The sequence below is a fragment of the Pelecanus crispus genome, chromosome Z, assembly GCF_030463565.1.
Source record: "Pelecanus crispus isolate bPelCri1 chromosome Z, bPelCri1.pri, whole genome shotgun sequence".
NCBI classification, from domain to species: Eukaryota; Metazoa; Chordata; class Aves; order Pelecaniformes; family Pelecanidae; genus Pelecanus; species Pelecanus crispus.
The window spans coordinates 25,966,556-25,985,245 of record NC_134676.1 but is presented as its reverse complement, the minus strand read 5'-3'; the positions used below and the strand labels follow the sequence as shown (position 1 = coordinate 25,985,245).

At 39.7% G+C, this 18,690-nt stretch overlaps 1 protein-coding gene across 1 annotated transcript in view; it reads right to left on the bottom strand.

The window, feature by feature from the left end:
- The window catches only part of PIK3R1 (phosphoinositide-3-kinase regulatory subunit 1), a 56,730-nt gene that overhangs the window by 21,067 nt on the left and 16,973 nt on the right, over positions 1-18,690 (bottom strand). Inside the window, exons 3-4 of the mRNA XM_009492560.2 lie at positions 2,633-2,725; positions 1,548-1,622 (exon numbers count right to left, since the gene is read on the bottom strand). Of these exons, the coding sequence (XP_009490835.1) occupies positions 1,548-1,622; positions 2,633-2,725 (168 nt within the window). The remainder of the gene's footprint in view (positions 1-1,547; positions 1,623-2,632; positions 2,726-18,690) is intronic.

The window sequence follows — 18,690 nt, the reverse complement described above, 5'->3', positions numbered from 1 at the left end:
ATTTTGGAGCTAGATAGCACTGTGTTGAAGCTAACAGGCAGTTATCCAATTAATATGGAGAGCATTTTAACCATAAGCAGAACAGCACACTAAGGCAGTTCACAATTTTAAGACCAAAGCCGACTTTGCTCTCTGAATTAGCACTCTGCTAATTCAAAGAGAGTAGGCGGAAGAGATGAGATCTGTCTGTACCCATGAATCTGGACACCCACTGCGCCAGTTCTGTCCTGGAAGAGTCTGATCCTATCTTAAAAAGAACTCAGAAAGATACAGTGGTAATAAAGGGTAAAGTCCTGCTTTCTTTTCTCAAACCTAATTACATTTTAAATAAGAATACATGTAAACCACAAGTTCTTGATCTCATGAGATAGATGAGCCTTTCAGAAAAGTACACCTCAGTTTAGAGACTTAAAAAGGGATTCAGATAAATTAAGAGATACATTCATCTTGGTGCCATAGAAAATCTGGATTTATCTGGACTGAAAAATTAATTACAATATTAAAAATACGGCTTAGGCTGCTAGCACCATGTGCATATCTCCTCTCCCTGCTTGCTGCACTCATATAGTTCTTCACTCCCACCACAATCAGCAGAGGACAGGATGCTCTTTTGATGTGAAGGAACAGACAACTCATAGTATCATCTGTTGTTCATTTTGTTAATACTTGCAATTACTAAAAATGAAGGGAGCTAATTCACAGTTTGAGTTCGCTTCCTTTGTCCCTTTGGCAACATGGCAGGTAACCAGTTTAATTTTCTAGCCCTTGTATTTTTGTGCTCTTTTATGCCAGTGGAAGCTCACACCCCACATTGCACCCCAGCTTGCAAAGGCATGGTCGAGCACTCCTCCTACAACATCTCCTGATCTCTCACAGTGCAACTGAATGTTGCCATGTCAGTATATTCTGGCCTGAAGTAGAAATAAAGAGTACCAAAAAGAGAAGGAAATATATTTCAGGAAACTTAAAACGGCTATGTGGTGTTAGTGGTGTAGCTGCATTTTACTGCCTAAAACCTGAGAACCCAGCCTACCACAGCAACATTAATTCAATTCTGTCTTTCCCTTCCACATCATCTCTGTAGCAGGCAGGGAATGTGCAGCTATTGCCTCTCCACCTACTGGACCAAAAAAATGCACACACAGAACTGTATGTAAACAAATGGCCATTTGTTTACAAAATAATAATGTGCAGCCTTACAGGAATAGTGTATCTTTATCTTGCTTCTGAACAACAAAACACCTTGTTTTTCTCTGTACAGCTAGATTGTCAGTCCTTGAACAAGCAAGTGACCAAGAAATGATTAAAATAATTATTCTTGGAAAAAAACGTGCAGTGGAGCTATGAAAAAAAGACAACTTGTAACAGTGAGAAATACCTTTCATATTAAGAGTAAAAGCTAGAAACCTTTTTAACTTATATTTTACTTTTTAATGTTATATCATTCAGAACCAGCACATATCTATAAGCTGAGTAGGGGAACAAAGAAAAGAGGAGCAGTTTGACCACAAATGGTCTAGTGCTGTAAGGAAGAGAACTGTACTTACCACATTCAAGAATTTGTCTTAATTCTGCTGAGCTGCTTGAGCCTTGTGTTCCATACAAAGTTGAGCACTCCAGACCTTCAAAACAGTATCGATGGGATACATTAATATTCCAGTGATTGTTGCCATGACACAACATACTTCTTTTTTCTTCAAGTAAGTACTTGCAGTATAAATTAGCAATTTTCTCCCACCACCATCCACCTACCACACTACGGAATGTGATTGCTTTTTAAGGCTGTAAGACACCTCTTTGTACATGCAAACTGCTGGGTCTGCAGAAATTGCTGGCCAAGGAAAATCAGAGATGCCAGCAGTCCCACATATTCTGTACAACTCTCCACGGGCTGGCTGTAGAAGGCTAGGACTAGGAAACAGATTCACATACCCTAGGGAAGAAAACAGCTTGCAGGAGCAACATGGGAGCCAGATCTTCCTTTACACTCTACATGCCAGCTGGAAACACCAGGTCTTTCAGGTGGATAAGAAGTGAGCAATCTGAGCCAGGCCACCCCACAGGAATGGGACAGGACATGACAAAAGTTCTGACACATCCCAGTTAGCTTTTAAGATTTAACTGAGACTTCTAAGGTACAAGCGTGCCTAACCTTCGGCACCCCTCTGGCAGCAGTAAAGAACTGGCTCCTGAAGCACAAAAACAGTTCTTGTAACTTTTTCATATTCAATTCTTTTTTTTTCTTTCCCCGCTTTGGGGCAAAACATTACTAGTTTGTCTGTCTATCCAATTCAATGTTATTATGGCATTTCCATAACCAACTTAAGGTGCTTACTGGTTAGAAAAAACAAAGCAATACCAAACCCTTCTCCCTTGCCTTTCAATAATACTTACATTACTTGAGTTATTAAATGTCATTTGAGGTAGGCTTTGGTTTTGCTCCTACAGTCTAAGTAGCCTCCACTGAGTAGAAACCTATGCAACAATCCTTAAAATGAGATTATTTCATATCTGCTGAGTAATGTGATGCATAAGCAGCTCTAGAAAGAGGAGATGCCAGCTCTGGATCTGATTCTACAGTCTTGCCTCACATAAGTAACAAAAAACCTTGGTAGATCATTCTTCAGCCTACCTTTCTTTTCAATTGCCTCCACTATCTTGATGAGAATCGGTGGAGCAACATCAGGAGGTGCAAACTGCTCCGTAAGATCTGGAAGTGAAAAAGCTGTAAAAGAAAAAGAAGAAAAATAAGCCAAGCTACAGCTGAATGCAATTTCTGTTTATGAAAGTCATGACCCGTAAGGCAACCAATTAATTTTTAAGTATGGAACAAACACCCCAATTGTCAGGCCTAAATGAGAACACTCCACAAGTAATCAGAAAGCTGAATGAAAATGATGACAATTGCATTTTTATAGCATTTTCTTTTAGGGACCTCAGTCAGTCCTAGAATCACTCTCCATATTGCCTAGGAAAAGAAAAACACAATAAAAGTTTGCAGTTTATGGATGGGCAGAAATACAATGCAAAGAAGAAAAGACAAAATCTTTTGGTCTGAAACATTTACATCCAGTGTGCACCAGATGAGGGAGCTAAACACATCACCATCTGGGAGTTGCTGATCCCCTGGTAAAACAGATTTACAAAGGCCTGAAATAGCACTAGAAACAAGTATTCCACACTCATACAAAAGTTCAGTAATTTCTGTTTGCTTTCAGTTTTCAAGCATAATACTATTAGCAGTACAGTTTTCTTGAAGCAAGAATTTTCTTTTCTACAATGACTGGTTAAGAATAAATAGCAGTATAATCAGAAAGGGACATTTTGCAGATTCAAACAAGCCTGCATACAGATTTTATACAAAGTCAGTTTTCACGCAATCTTCATGGAGAGAACATACTGTATAAAGGAATGTTCTGGCTCTGCGATGTGAGGGATGATCTATCTCTAAACACACTATTTTTGCCAAAGGAGTAATTCAAAAGTTTTAGAGCAGCCCTGTTTAACTCTTGGAAAGCAAGAAAGTTTACATAAAGATATTATTAAACTACTGCCAGAAACATCTGGCATAGCTTGATGGATTATGATTGATAAACAAAGCTTAATCACTGAAGTAAAAGTTGCCAGTTGCCTAAGTGATGCTGATCTCTGCCCGATTAAACTCACCACAGACAAATAGAGAGCAGTTCTTAAATGCACATGCACATATGTGCCTGCACACATATGTATACATACATGCACGCACATGCACACACCGTATTTCTAGAAGACTGAAACTGAACAAAATTATGAGGATGAATAAGTAGAAGGAGAAAAAGAAAAAAACCAACACAACAGCAAAATATGAATAGAGAGTTTTTAATGAAAAACTTTGAGATAGCCAAAAAATTAAATATACCACAACTGAGAAAGAGAAAGCATACAATTTTGGCTGAGAATTCAGCCTGGTTTGGAAGCAACAATTATGTAACTTCCTAAAAATGCAAACAACTTAAAAGTGGTAAGACAGCAAGGAAGGTACAGAAGTTTGGCAGTGCAGGAAACTGAGGAGAGACATGAAAGACAATAAATAATAATTATTTACAAACTGGTAATGGAAGTGGAGCATACTGGGACACGGACACATGCCCCTTGCAAAAAGAAGCAGAATGATGGTATGATAATGGTGGAATACTTTCCAGTCCATTCATAACTGAGAAGAACATTAGAAAAACATCTGTTAGTCATAACAGTTTAACTTAGGAGGCCCAGAAAATGAGCATTCAGGAGTCCCAAAAGAGTTGCCTAAGCAGATCTCTGGCCTGCTGATGTTACTTTTTAATGACTCGTGGAAAATCAGACCAATTCCTGGGGATCAAAAAAGTTCTAATGCCTGATCCACACTGAAAGGACAAGTGAGATGACTACATGCTAGTCACATTATCGGTCCTGGGCAAAACAAAGGAAAACCTGATACTAGACTCATGATAAAGCAAAAAAAGACAGCACTAAAGATTGTCTGCACTTCTTTTTAGAGGATAGGTTCTGTTAAAAACCACACTGTTTCCTTCCTTGGTGGCACCATATTTAGCTGAAAAATGCAAATAAGTAGACATGATAAACTCTAAAGTTTTGTCCAACAGTTGACTTAGTATAACACTGTGATTAAAAGCTAAATTCAAAGAAAGCACATGTTATATAGGTGTAGCTGACCAGCAGACCTCCAAATGTAATTATTAATGCAGAACAAGCTACTCAGGGAAGGAATGGACTTTTAATCTCTTTACATCTTTGAACCACTTTCAGGTTCCATCAGCACCTCTTTCAGCTTAACACCATATCTGCTTTATCAAGCACAAGTTGGGCTCAGATGGAAGATGCTGCACTCTAAGCAGCCTCTGCTGAGGCACACTGAAATACAGACTTTTTGTAATATTCAGATCAAATAGTTCCTTTTAACCCCAAACTATGAGTCTATCTCACAATGAGGGTAAATCTATTGAAAATAAATGAAAGATCAGATCAGAGTCATATCAAAGGGTATGCTATGAAAATACTCAAATTATGAGATACTAATAGACTCACAGAATGCTAAGGGTGTAAAATGCATCCCTTACATTGTAGCAGAGGATGAACAAGTTTTAAGAACAGAGTTTACATATTTTTACTTATGAGAGTAACTTTCTGCTCCCTTAGGTAGCTAGTTACATTAAGTACCTTTCTTGCTCCTATGTAACAGCAATGAAATTGCACCATCTCTGAACAAAGATGTTTATCTCGTAATTCCAGCTGGAGGTAGCGTGCAGCAACAGTCAACAGTCTAAACTGAAACTGAAGAAAGAAAGGAGAGACAAAGAAAGAGAAATAGAGACGGAAGACGGAAGTCAGACCTGACAGACATTTGAAACATTTCAGGTGACAGCTCGGCAGTTCAGGGATGGTCCATCCAGGCTACTGAGCAGCAGAGAGAGTGATGCTTTCCTGCATTAACCAAACTGTGCCTTGAAATGATGGCGATAGATACACTCCAAATACCTATAAACAAGGTGCATTTGGGAAAAGAATTCCATTTCCCCCTAGATTTGGATTGTCTACATGAGGGATGGAGTCCAAGCAAAGCAAAAAGGAGAACCCAATGTCGGGGAAGACTTCAGTTTATAGGAAGAAGCCCTTGCAGGGTGAAGAAAGACACTACAGAAAACAGTTTGTCTCCATGGGACATAAACAATGGGGTGGATGCAGACCTTACCCAGATTACCTAAACAGAAAGTGCCTCTTCTCGCAACCTACCTGATGCTCCATCCTTTTCATCTATTCTGTAAGCAGGATCTTAGCTTATAAACTAGGTTTGTGTCATAATCTATTACTGAATCTCTTTGTTGTACAGTATTCTCAGATCAATAATATTCTTAGTGAAAGTGAAAGGCTTTTGGAAGCTATGCATTTACCTTTTTATTTATGCAAAATCTATATCACGTCTACAGAATGTATGTATGTAAAGCAAACATCACATTGGTTAAAAGGAAAGATTTCCAACACTCCTCTGCTACCCTAAAATATACAGTTGGAAAAATATTAAAATTTTAGGAGTTCAGAGGATTTCTGATGTCTCTTCCTCCCTATACCCCATTCCTTTTCTCCAAAACTGGAAATTTCTATCTACCAGACATATTACTGAATTTTTAGATATGAAGAGAGCCTTTAAAATAATGATAAATTATTCCATAAATACATAAACTGCAAAATACCTGTGTATTTGACTGAAAACTCAGGATATTCACCTCTCTTTTAATACTATGCACACACTGGTGAGTATAAGCTCTACAGCAAAAAGACACACACAGTGGCAGGTACAAAACCTGCCGTTACCTTCAACACAGCAATGACAGAAGAATACATCTAAGTCACAGTTACAGTGTTTGGCAACACTGAAAAAAACCATTCACTTCATCAGCATGTAGGAGATGGCATCAACAAATTAAAATCACTTAGCCTTCCACCTGTTCTAGGATTTCCTACTCATTGCGCCATCTCCAATATAATTAACTCATAGCATCATACTGACTTGTACTTTAAACTCCCCAATTTTTGCACAAAATAAAACATTATGTTAATTTAAAGGCAAAAGGCCTCACATAACACCCATCTGTCAGAAAAAAAATACTTAACAGTACTTACAGAACTGAAGCCACTTTATAACATTTACACAGAAAACAGCCAAATTTGTGAACAGTGCCCTTCAATGCTGAGAGGAAATGGCAGAGACTGAGCTGAAGAAAACTACACCTAATTTTGAAAAAACCAGTTTGACTCCCAGAGCTAGAATACAATATATCCTTGAAGAAGTCCTGATTTTAGATTAGGTGTTCCAGAAGAAAACTCAGCATGCATACCAAGATCTACAGAGCGAAAGGAAAACTTTTCAGGTAGGTCAGTTTTACTAAAAGAGAAGAGAACAAAAGCCCACATGCAACCTGCATTTAGTACCTGATTTCAAAAGTATCTTTTGCTTTGAAGCACGCTGTAGCACAGCACAGAGGTTTGGAGAACCAAATCCACTCTTAAGAATCTGAGCAACTTTGTAGATCCCTTTGCTACAATCCAGTAACAGTTTTTCACTTAAAGGAATCATTTTTTCCCCCAAATCCTGTAATGTTTTTGAAATTCCACAGTCTTCAAAATGTTAAGGTTCTGAAAAGCTGTCATACAGTTTTCATGTCTTCTTTCTAGTCACACGTCTGGTGGTTGGTCTCCAGATAGTAAGGTAGCTTCTGATGACACATGATAAAAGCTGGATTTTCCACTAGCTCTATTTTTACCTTGCCGCAGTGAGAACCAATGAGATGAACCACAAGCCAGGGTTCGCTCCAACCTATGAACTCTTCTCTCTCCCTGATACAGACAGGCCTGAACAGCTCTAAGGCAATGGCAATGTGTGGCAGATGAGAGCATACCTTACATTTGAGGGTTGCCAACACAGCTACAAAGTGCAAGATGAAACCAGCACACAGCTGCACCTTTTGGAAGGGTTCTCAGTAAAAAGAGATATTTTAGAGTCAGTACCTGGCAACGACAAGTGGAAATTTAAAGCTGGAATTTGACTTCAGATGCTTCTGAGCCAAATTTTTCATTACTGCTAGAAGAATGAAAATGAATATAAAAAAAAAAGAATATAACTTAATATGTAACAATACACACCACAGAAAGGAGTTTATTTTCTAAATATTTTAAACAAATTATTATATACTAACCTTCCTTGAATTTAGCTTTGAGTGAAGACTACTGCATGCATGTTCTTCATTTTTCAGAAATTGCAGTTAAGTTTGTGCATACATATTGCATTCAATGACAACACAGCTCCACATAAAAGTCTCATATTGAAAGCTCAGGTCTTAACATGATTATAACTGGCTTATGTGCATGCAGATGTTCTCTTTACACATGCAACTGTATCCACTAACACAGTGAATTGTGCATTCACAGATTTACACATATCCTTGTTTGAAAGTCATACAGTATGTCCAAACGTGAATGGTTTGACCAGCACTGAAATGAAACTATAATAAACATAAGCATATTAAGTAACGTGGAAGAAGAAATGCAAAAGAAAGGGTCATTGTCAAGCAAGCTGTGATAATGCCTCCAAAAAGATTAGCCAGCAAACTAAAAAACCAATGGCCGATCAAGCACCTAAAATACTCTTGCCAGTGGCACCATCAAAGGCATAATGCATGACAAGTTGTGGACAATGGAGGGTTTTCCACAAAGTTCAGCACCCATGCTTGTAATTGAAAATTCTGGGAAATGTGGAAGATTGCTTTCTCCATTGAAATGCTGATATTTCAGCAATTATGTACTCTACTAGGTACGGGGAAATGGAACTCAAAAAACGTGCCACTATTATCACCCATCTTCCCTGAAATAGAATCTGAATTTCAATAAGGATCCATAATGGCTGAATTTAATCACTTGTCAGTATACACTGTCAAATTCAAGTGAAGAGGCATTGGAAACAAGGGCAGTTTGGCATTCCTGCACAGCCTTGAAGGCAGCAGGTATGAATTGAGGCAGTCCCACGTACTCCTGTACTACTGCTAGTGACCCCCAGACCAGAGAGCAGTGCTTCAGGAGACTGCACTGAGAACGCAACAAAAGCCATGCCTGCGGAAACACAAGTTCAGATCCTGTAACCCTGGAAAGCACCAGGAGGTGCCTCCAACAGGGGTGGTGGCATGGCACGATGCTTCTCACGGCCCTGCAGTGGCAGCTGGTCCAGGCTCAGCCGTCACGGTCCCCTCCGCACCTGCTTTCATCAGCTGGGGAAGAAAGGCCACACGAGCCTCGCAAACTGTCAAAGAGTTAAATGACTCTTACTGACAAAAAACTCTTACCTTTTAGTGAGTGGGCACTTCCTGGTCCATTATGTGTTTCTTTACCATCTTAAAAAGCAGAAAGTTCCTGCAGAAACTTTCAGTAGAACAGTATGAAAAATTTAAAAAAAACCCAAATCCTAAGTCCTATGGAGAAAGTTTCCACAGGTATCTGTGCTTTGGATTCAATACCAGATGAATCTGGCAGATGAGTCTGGTATTACAAACAAATACCAGAGAGAAATTCACACTGAGGTTTGAGGACTGTAACCTTGCCTTGGCATTTGTAATATCAGGGAGCCTACTGGCATTTACCAAAAGAACAGGCAAATAGAGTGTTCAGACCTGGCCAACTGCTATTAGTAAAAGGTTTTCACTGAGCAAGGATGAAAGACAAGAAGGTGAGAGCGAAGAAAAAGAAGTTGATGTCACTGTGTGTCTCAGATAAATCAAGGACTGCAACAGATAGTAAATTCAGCTGCAACGGTTGAAAGAGAAAAACACCGCTCCTTAGACCCTACTACCTGAGATGATTTAGTTTGGCTACAGTTAATTTCTCCTGGAGGCTGAAAGCATCACTGAAAATTCAACCACCTTCTCCAATAGTGGTTTCATTAGAAAGATTTTAAAACACAACACTAATAATGGAAAAATATGAAAGAGATTTAAGCTTCAGTGACTTTGACACATCATTACAAGTGGCTTAATAAGTCTGTCTACTATTACTTGTCTTTTATTTTTATCAGATGTCGTCAATCAGGCAGACTGCGGACTCAGAATACCACAGAAGCCTTGGCAGCCAAAGGAGACTAGATCCAGGAGAAATGAAGAGAGGTGAAGACTATCCCAGCACTAGAAAAAGGAATGGTCTGGCCCACCAACACTATCAGCCTTTGGGCTCACAAGAAGCCCGTTTTTAGGGAGGCAGAAAAATGTCTGCGAATCAAGATTTACTGTGATATGAATGACCCCAGAGCTGTGAAAAGGAATAGGGAAATGATGCCTGCTGGTGACTTTACGTGACTGGAGTACAGCCAGGAAGCTGGATGGAAATACCGCCAATTCTAAAATCCTTCAATACTAAGTGGCCAGCACAGTCTACTTCTTCCATCCGTCAGTAGTGTTGGGTATGAACTAGAGGACAAAGTGACAACTTCATTCAGACACTCTCTGCTAATGGTACATTGAAGATTTTAGCCACAGAAGGAAATACAGATCTGTACTGAAAAAATGGTTTATCACATCAGCTGTCACTCCTCTTTCCCTTCATCTTCGATGGAGAAACACCTGAATAAAGCAGAATACCCCTCCTAGGGCATCTCAATGACAACATTTAACCCTCGCAGATAAACAGTACTCTGTTAACATGCTTCTGGACTTCAAATAGCTTTTTAAAGCATACAAATTTCTGCTGTGATCCTACATCTGTAGTACAGAGTCACAAGAACTTTTCCAAGGGGCTTATTCCAAAGGATGATGACTGCAGGAGTTCTCACCAGCATGACCTTCTGAACTCCAGTCAGCCCCAGTGCACTGCTCAAAATGCAAAGCCAGCATCTACAGAATCCTCTGCACGAGGCAGGTACTGACCACATCACCTATAAGCTTGAAAAAGGGCATTTCAAACTGACTTTTGTAGAAAATGTACACAACTTGTTGTAATATATGTGGCACTTAACAGAATAAGGCCAGGCAGTCATTTTTCCAGGAGAACAAATATATTTATATTATGATTGGGCCATTTATAGTCCAACCCACTAAATCTAGAAGCGTCAGAATAAAAACTGAATGTCACTTCATTTTATCCTGGCTACACATAATATGTGGAAAAAGACACAGTCACCTGTATATATCAATGCTGTAACTGAGACAAGTCAAATACTTTGCCTAGACATTTTCCAGGGTTATCAGTACATATATGCAAACAATGATCTTATTGATAAAATATCATGTGCACGGCCATTATGCAGGAAGTTTGGGGGGCTGGGAGAACTAATTCCTCTCTTCATCCCCATTTATAAATTTGCACCAGCTGCACTCTCAGGGCTAAGGAGAATAAGGGGCAGCTATGGGAACAGAGGGGAAAAAGCCCAGGCAAATACAGATTAGTGCAAGAAAATAATCTATAAACAATAGATGGTAGAACTAGACAGAACAAAGCTTTTATTTGATATAGAAACTCATAATATATAATGTACCAATTCTCCTGAAAAAAATGCGGGGTCTCTTTACTCTCTTCTGACACAAAAATGAATGCTTGTCACAGAGCTGCTGCATTAATCAACAAAGAATTCCTCTAAGACAAAACAAAATGAAAGTGCAGAGAGAAACAAACAAACAAACAAAAAAGAACATGGTGTCTGGCTTGAGGAAAGTTTACCTGCACAAATAAGCAGAAAAATAAAACCACCACGCAACATAGTGTAGAGTACTATATTCCTTTGTAATAGTTTAATACTTTTAATAGTGGGTGCTAATCATGTTTCACACCTATTAATTTAATGTTTCATAAAGCTCTATTTCTATCATCTGTTGAAAGGGAAGTCATACCATCTGTACTGGGAAGGAATTCTGTACATAATATTCTATCAGATTAAACCTCAGTAACTTTATGAATTATGAGCTGTCAGGCACTTTTCTCATCTGCTACAGAATATACTTCTTAGAAATAGGAGCTATAAATAAGACAACAGATGTTCTTTGTTGGCTTCAACTGAAGCACAGATAATTTTTAAGAAGCAGCCTGTAGTTAAGACTGTTGTAAAGACAGTATTCTGCTTCCCTCTATGGGTGAGCTTTTGCAATATTCCTTTTCAAACTAGAACTGATTTAGGATTTGAAGTGGCTGCAACTATTTACAATTAGTATTAACATAATTAGAGAAACAAGCACCCTGTTCTGAGGAAAAATTGCAAGGCCTATGAAAAAAATATTACCTAAGTGCAATATTCTGGCATGTACTACATTGCACTGTAATGCCATCATAATGCATGAACTGTTTTGCAAAAGAACCCACCCCAAAAACCCAAGGAAGAGATCGGAAAACACCTGCTTATTCAACTGTTCTTTCAAAGAGCTGTGAGATAAGCAGAAACAGTAAAATAAGAAATAAGCAAGAATACAGTAAAAGATGCCTTTCTGCTTTTAAGTAGAGGAGGGCACTCAGTAAGCTGAGGAGCACAAAGGGGGTGCAGGACAGACACTGCTGGAGCTGAACCGCAAGCAGGCTGGCACCGGGGCTTCATTACTGCCAGTCTCCAGGAAAGGTGCGCCTCACCTCCTTCCTGCGGTCTGGACCATGGGGCATGGCTACAGACTTCCCACGCTTTTCTCAGGGGTGGCAGACTGGTGCGTAATTCCTTCCTACCCCTCATTCTCAGAGATCACTCCAAGCCCTGAGTGACGTGCAGGAGCACAGTAGGTAGCAGTGTTCTCGCAGTCCCTAAGAGCATCACTTTAAATGGGAAGAGCAGGTTAATGTCTCTTAAACAGAACGAGCCAGCACAGTCCTCAGAATGTGATTCTGACGACAGAGAAAGAAAATATTTTAATAAGCCAACACCTATTTTTCGTGGCTTGTTCATGTCTGCAGGTTTCCTGCCAGCAGTTTTCAGTCAGAGAGATATGAGAAGATGAGAGGTAAAATGTGGTATGGGTACCAAGTTACTGCATCCCCACAAGCAAGGAGATGACAACAAAGGTGACAGTAAGGGAGGGACAGGACAGGGTCAGCTACAAAGCTGGACCCAGTGAAGTGCAAAACGTTGCCTTTTCCGTCAAGTGAGGCTTGTTATATTCGCTCCTTCTCCTTCAAGACTGCTGGTCCTCAAGATCGCTGCTCCAGGGCTGGAAAAGAGCTGAGCTCTGCAAGAATTTGAGTAATTTTGCCCAGTTCTTCTCAGAGGTATTAACTGGCAATGGAAAACTTACCATTCCAGCTTCTGGCAGTGATTTGACATGAAACCATACATGATATCAACAAGGAAAATACATGACACTGAATATTCAAGTGTAGTGTGGATAGCGCAGGTGTGAGGACAAACAGCACATTCCACTGGCACCTGAATCTTGTGACCTCCTTAAGCAGGTTCCCAGTGCAACCTTCAGGGTTATTGTTGTCATTAGAAATCCAGATTGCAGTAGGAGTACCTAGAACCTCTTATCAGAATCGGAACAAACTTGCAATAGTTCTCTGCAAACAAAACCCCCCTTACTGGTCTTACGATTAACTAAGCGATCTCTCAGAATTGATGCCAGCTGCCTTCCCACAAACTCTACCTCATCTTTCCCAAGGATATTAAAGCCACGATATTCCATTAACTTCTGCACTCTAGCCTTTCTTTTAAAGAAAGGAACAGTGAACCTCTAATGAAAGCATAATATATTTTAAAGAGACTATATGTAAGTTAATAGATTTACATGGTATTTTACTACAGTCACTCTACAAAGAATCAGCCACAAAGCTCCCTCTGTCTGATGCTTGCTATACTACACAGACACATAAAAAAACCTACATTAAAAGAGCATCAAGACCACAAGGTCAAGCACTCAAAACTTAAGACAACAAAGAACTAATGCTGCATGTGCAATTTCAGTTCTTTGTTTCGTCTCTTTCCACATAATGATGTAGCATTTTTCCCATGAAATTACTCTGCCTGTTCCAGCACACAAAGCCTAGTGCCCTCAAGGGACAGAACCCAGTTGGAGTTGTATTTATTACCTGGAGCATTATCCAGATTGTACAAGGACACATGGCTGTCCAGTAGGTTCATATTCTCCTGTTTATTTTCTTCTTCAAACCTGAGTTTTCTATCATCTCATCTCAACTTGGCTTTCTATGCAAGAGTACTTTGCTTCACAACTTGTTCTCCAGTTCTTCCTAGCAAGTGGGGAAGGAAGTACGTACTCAGTTGTTCCTGGAAACCTTCATCACATAAGAGAGAGACAGCTGCCTATCTTTCAAGGGAAGGAATGCTGAGGTCCATCTCAAAGGGCACTTGAAAATTTTCGTTCCGGCCAGCCAGTGGAGAGTCATGGTGAAATGATTTCAATGACCTCCATCAGATAGAACTTCACAGACAGAGTGAGTTCCCATGCTAGAACTGTTTTTACCTAAAAAGCAGTGAAATGTATTTTCTTCTGAGTAGTTTGGCACTAACCTATCAAGATTACTAACCTCAATTCCCCTTCCACATAACCATGGTGATGGTTAGTAATGGTGCTCCAGCAGCATCTGCTCTTTGTAGCTGAGGTAGGACTGCTGGATGGACATTCATTGTGAGATACAGGGGATGCTGGAACTCTCTCCAGAAAGACCTGTCCCACCTGTAAAGGATCCCAGTTCCTTACTGTTGTTTTCGGGTTTTTTAATACCATGACGCTGTTTCTTATGCAAGGCCATCACTGGTTTGTGATAACAACTCTGCTTGAGAAGCGTATTTTAAAACATTCTCTTTTTATTCAGTAATCATAATACATAAAAATTCAGGACAGCACGTTATTTTGCTCTGAAAGAATACTTTGTTTTGCTACCTTTTTGCTGTGGAGAAGCTAATAGAACCCCCCCTCAAACTATCCACAGGCAAGCAATCTAGAGGAAAAGAATAAGCTCTTCAATACTGCAAGAAAAAGATAGTGTGTCTTGCTGTGCTTGAGAAGTCAAGTTGTTTAGATCTGGAAGATTTACATAAATGTACTGGCAGAAGCTGCTAACAGATAAAAGCCCAAACAGTGCCTTCATCTTTTGGGAATTATGGGAAACATTTATAAGTACACAGAAAGTTAAAAATAATGAGTGTATAGCAGTCACACAGAAAAAAAAAATGCAAACAACGGTAACAGCAATCCAGCATCAGAAGGACTTTTCTATTCTGGAAACTCATGTATTTCAAATCAAACCTTTTTCCTCCTCTTAAAAAAAAAGCAAAAGAAGAAAATGCTTAGGGCTCTAGCTGTAGCAACAGAAATACAGCAATGCTGAAAGGCAATCTTATAAGAAAGTAAAACTGGGTTAAGCCATACAGCCATTAAACCATGGGCTGATCTGGCATAGATACAGAAACAACAACATTGTTAGGAAATTCCTGCACTGGATCTACAGAGAGTTAATCCCACCATCATCTTTAATTTCAGATGAAGATGAAAACTCTCTGTAGGTAGTAAGATTTTTTGACACATGCCATACACCTGTCAAGATTTCTCTGCATAGCAATGTCAGTATTGATTTCTCATTCCAATGTATTTCACACTATCAAGATGCTATACAAAAAGGACGCCATGGAATATGAGTACATATACTTAATGCATGAACTTAAAGACCTCGATTCCATAAACCACTGTTTGTTCACACTCCACTGCTGACGTAACTTTAATTTAGACCTTAGCAGTTAAAGTGGTGAATGAATTTCATGGACCTTTAGAAAGCAGTCAGGGTCTCAACTGGCTGTCTCACTGCAACCGGACAAAGACCTTCATTTGTGTACTGTCTAGCACACCGCGTTGCAGAAATTCATGTAGTGCAAAATCTGTTCATAGGAAGTGTAAAAAAAGAATTGAAAATAACAACAAAGATGGTGCTAATGAAAAGCTAGCATGAAAACCTGGCTATGTTTTTACATCATCGCCTGCAAGCCAAAGATTAACTGAAGTCAGGGTAAGGAGGTACGGAACAGGACTTCAGTCTGCATTGGGAGTATTCATTTGCAAAGAGACTAAAAGCAAGAGGCAAAGCCTCCCTTTAAGAAAACCCAAGCATAATTCTAAGCACTTCACCTCGGAGAAATTCTTTTGCAACCTCCAGTTTTAGGTCTAATACCGACAGTATTAAAGAGTTTCTTGGGCTCTAAAACAAAGAAAAATGTGTCCCTCTTGAAAATAAGCAGTGCGTGGTGAAGAAGTAAGACTGACCAGAGGAGGCTGAAATAACTGCAAAAAATATTTTGTAAATGGTCTTGGAAAGCCCAGACTGCAGAGGGGCTGTGCAAACTAAAAAAACATATGCATCTGGTTATGAACTGACAACATGTTCCCTATGATTTTTAACTCAAGGTGGATCAAATGAAAGCTGCTCTTCCAGGGAAGAAGCTGGGGAGCCAGAAGTTCTTTTTATGTCCTCTACAAAGACTCAAGAGGTGAGCACTCTGACCTGCTACTTCCCTTCCTTGCCTCTGCCACCGGCCAGCTGCCTTACGCTTGCCTACTCCAGCACAGGTGAACGTACTGTGGATGTTCTCCGACTTCCCTGTAGAAAAGTCACGGGAAGCAGGATCAATGCTCAATTTGACTGCCTCTGAACTTAGGGCAGTACTGAGTGTATGAGCATGCCAAGAAATACTAATCTGTTGAATATCTAAGTGCTGCAAGTGTACAGAGCTTCTACAGGTCACACACACAAAAAACGCAAAACAGTTTTTCCACCATGCTGCTCCTGCCAAGAAAGTTACTTCGTCTTCTAACCCCCCCCATATCTGAAAAATATAATGACACTATCTATCTATACATCTATCTCTATTTCCACATATGTACGAACAGAGCTTAAAGCTACAATCACTCAGTTGTTTCAGAATGTTGATTATAGGATGCAATAAAGGAGTAAAAATACATCCCTGACTTGCACAAGATGTGATCAAACGTGAAAATGTCTTCCAGCTATGACTCACTAAGAAATGGGTGGAGGTTTGTGAGACTGAAAGGCTGCTGGTTAGAAGGAGTACGCCTTCCACACTGGCCAGCAAGGACTGGAAATCGGCTGCTATTCTGTCAAAAGGCCAGGTATATCCTGGTTGTTTTCCTGCTATCCTACTGGGGGTGTGGGGGAAGAGAAAAAAAAGAAAATACAGGAAGTCTTACATGTCTGTTTTTGTTATTGTGCTCCAGAGGAATCCCTGGGTCATCTTGCCAAAAGAAAGAACCAGACTTACCTTTATTTGACCCTACCAGAAGGGAACACCTCCTTCTTGTTTCATTTTACCTTTTTAAATGAATTTATTTATTTATTTAAATGTGGGCCATGCCAAGAAGGGAAAGGATGTCTCACTTGACTCCCAGATGGGGAATCCTTCCAAAAAACCAGTTCCCTGTCGAGAACAGAAGGAAGAGGAATGCATTAATTTTAAACTGACCTGATTTTTCTAACAGGCTTATGACTCCCTGTTTTTAAGCACAGTTCACATGAACTGCCTGCTACATCAGAATAAGCATCTTTCTACCTATCTCTCCCCCTAATTTTACCCCTCCAACCTTGTGCATGAAGCTGGAAAAACTTGTATGCTAATTAGCTCAGCTGTGGCATCTTCAGAGAACTTTACTGAGGCTTTTACAAGATAAAGCTCCTCAAAGATGGAGCAGACAGCTGGTGTAACTCACCTAAGCTCTGCTACCTACCACCAGGTACCTAATTCCTGCAAGACTCAGAATTGCTGAACAGGAGCCTGCCACTTCCCAAAGGGTTCTAATATTTCATGGTAAAAGTGCCACTAATAGCCTCTTTTAGAGAGATCAGTATGAGCAATCATCTAAATCTAGGTCTTGTTTTAAGGGAAACGCTTTTTTGGTTTGGTTGTTTGTTTTTTTTTAATAGCATATTTCTTGATCTCTCAGGGGAGCCAGCCCTTCTGCTCCTCTTTTTCTTGTGTTTTACTACATCATTCAGCTTTCCACCAGTCAGCTTCCCACATTTCAAACCTTGCTCTCAAACTGAGGAGTCTTAGGAGACAGAGCAAGGCAGCTCATTATTCTGATAGCATTCAGCTAGGAATAAATAATGCAAAGGACCAAGTGAATATTTTAATCTGTGCTACCTGAGGTTGCAAAGGGACCCAACTCAAGCAAGAAAGTGCGAGGCCACAGGTGTAGACTTCTGTAGACACATATACTCAACTTGTTTGGCTGCTGCTTCCAAAACCTTGCAGGACAGTTTAGTTCTAAACTACTATGTAAAAAGACTGGGTTGGTTTTTGTTTTGTTTTTTTCCCCCCAAAATAGCTACAAATTACATATCACCAAATTACATGCAGAAATTTAACATATACTGGGAATCAATACTGTAGTCTTGCATCAAGCTAATCAAGACTAAGAACAATGTTTCAGAGCATATTAGAGCGTCCAGTTATGTCAGGAAAATAAGCACAGATTAAAGACTTCTGACAGGCTGCAAACAGGTGACCAAATCATACTTAACATGACAAAACATATTTTCCAAAACATAAATTCATATTGAAATGAGAGAATTTTATGCTTTTATTTCTGCATGGCTATCAACTTCAGCCCAATAGAACAAATTGGAACCACATTAAAGTCTACTTTTTCCTGCTGGCTTTATAAGCTTCCCCATGCTTTCTGCACATTACATGTTCTCTCTCTCTTTCTCTCTCAGCATTTGGTCTCTTTCTCCTTCTGGCATTCTGTAATCCTGCCAGCCAAAGAACTTTGCTTTTAATAAGTAGATCTGCCAACTTAAACACCAGTCTCCTAAGGCAATCAAATAATGAAACACACATGTATGTACTTGCACGTAATCTGTCAAATGCCTCTCTAGCCCACTACAAATGATTTTTGCAATTGGGGGTTTTCATAGGAGCATGCATTCATTCACACACTCTTGGTTTTCAAAGATCAAATGCCACGGTTCTTCAGAGTCCTGTGTCTTGTTTGTACATACAAACTCAATGACCCTGCAATTTCCGTATCAGTACCTACAAGACACGAAATATAAAAAATGTAAAAACACAAAGGTTGTGCAAACAACTTCATATGCAGTAAGCATATCCTTCAACTTCTCCAACTTGGTGTAGCAGTCTGGTGCAAGACAACACAGATTCCTCCACGGCGGAACACTCTTCCC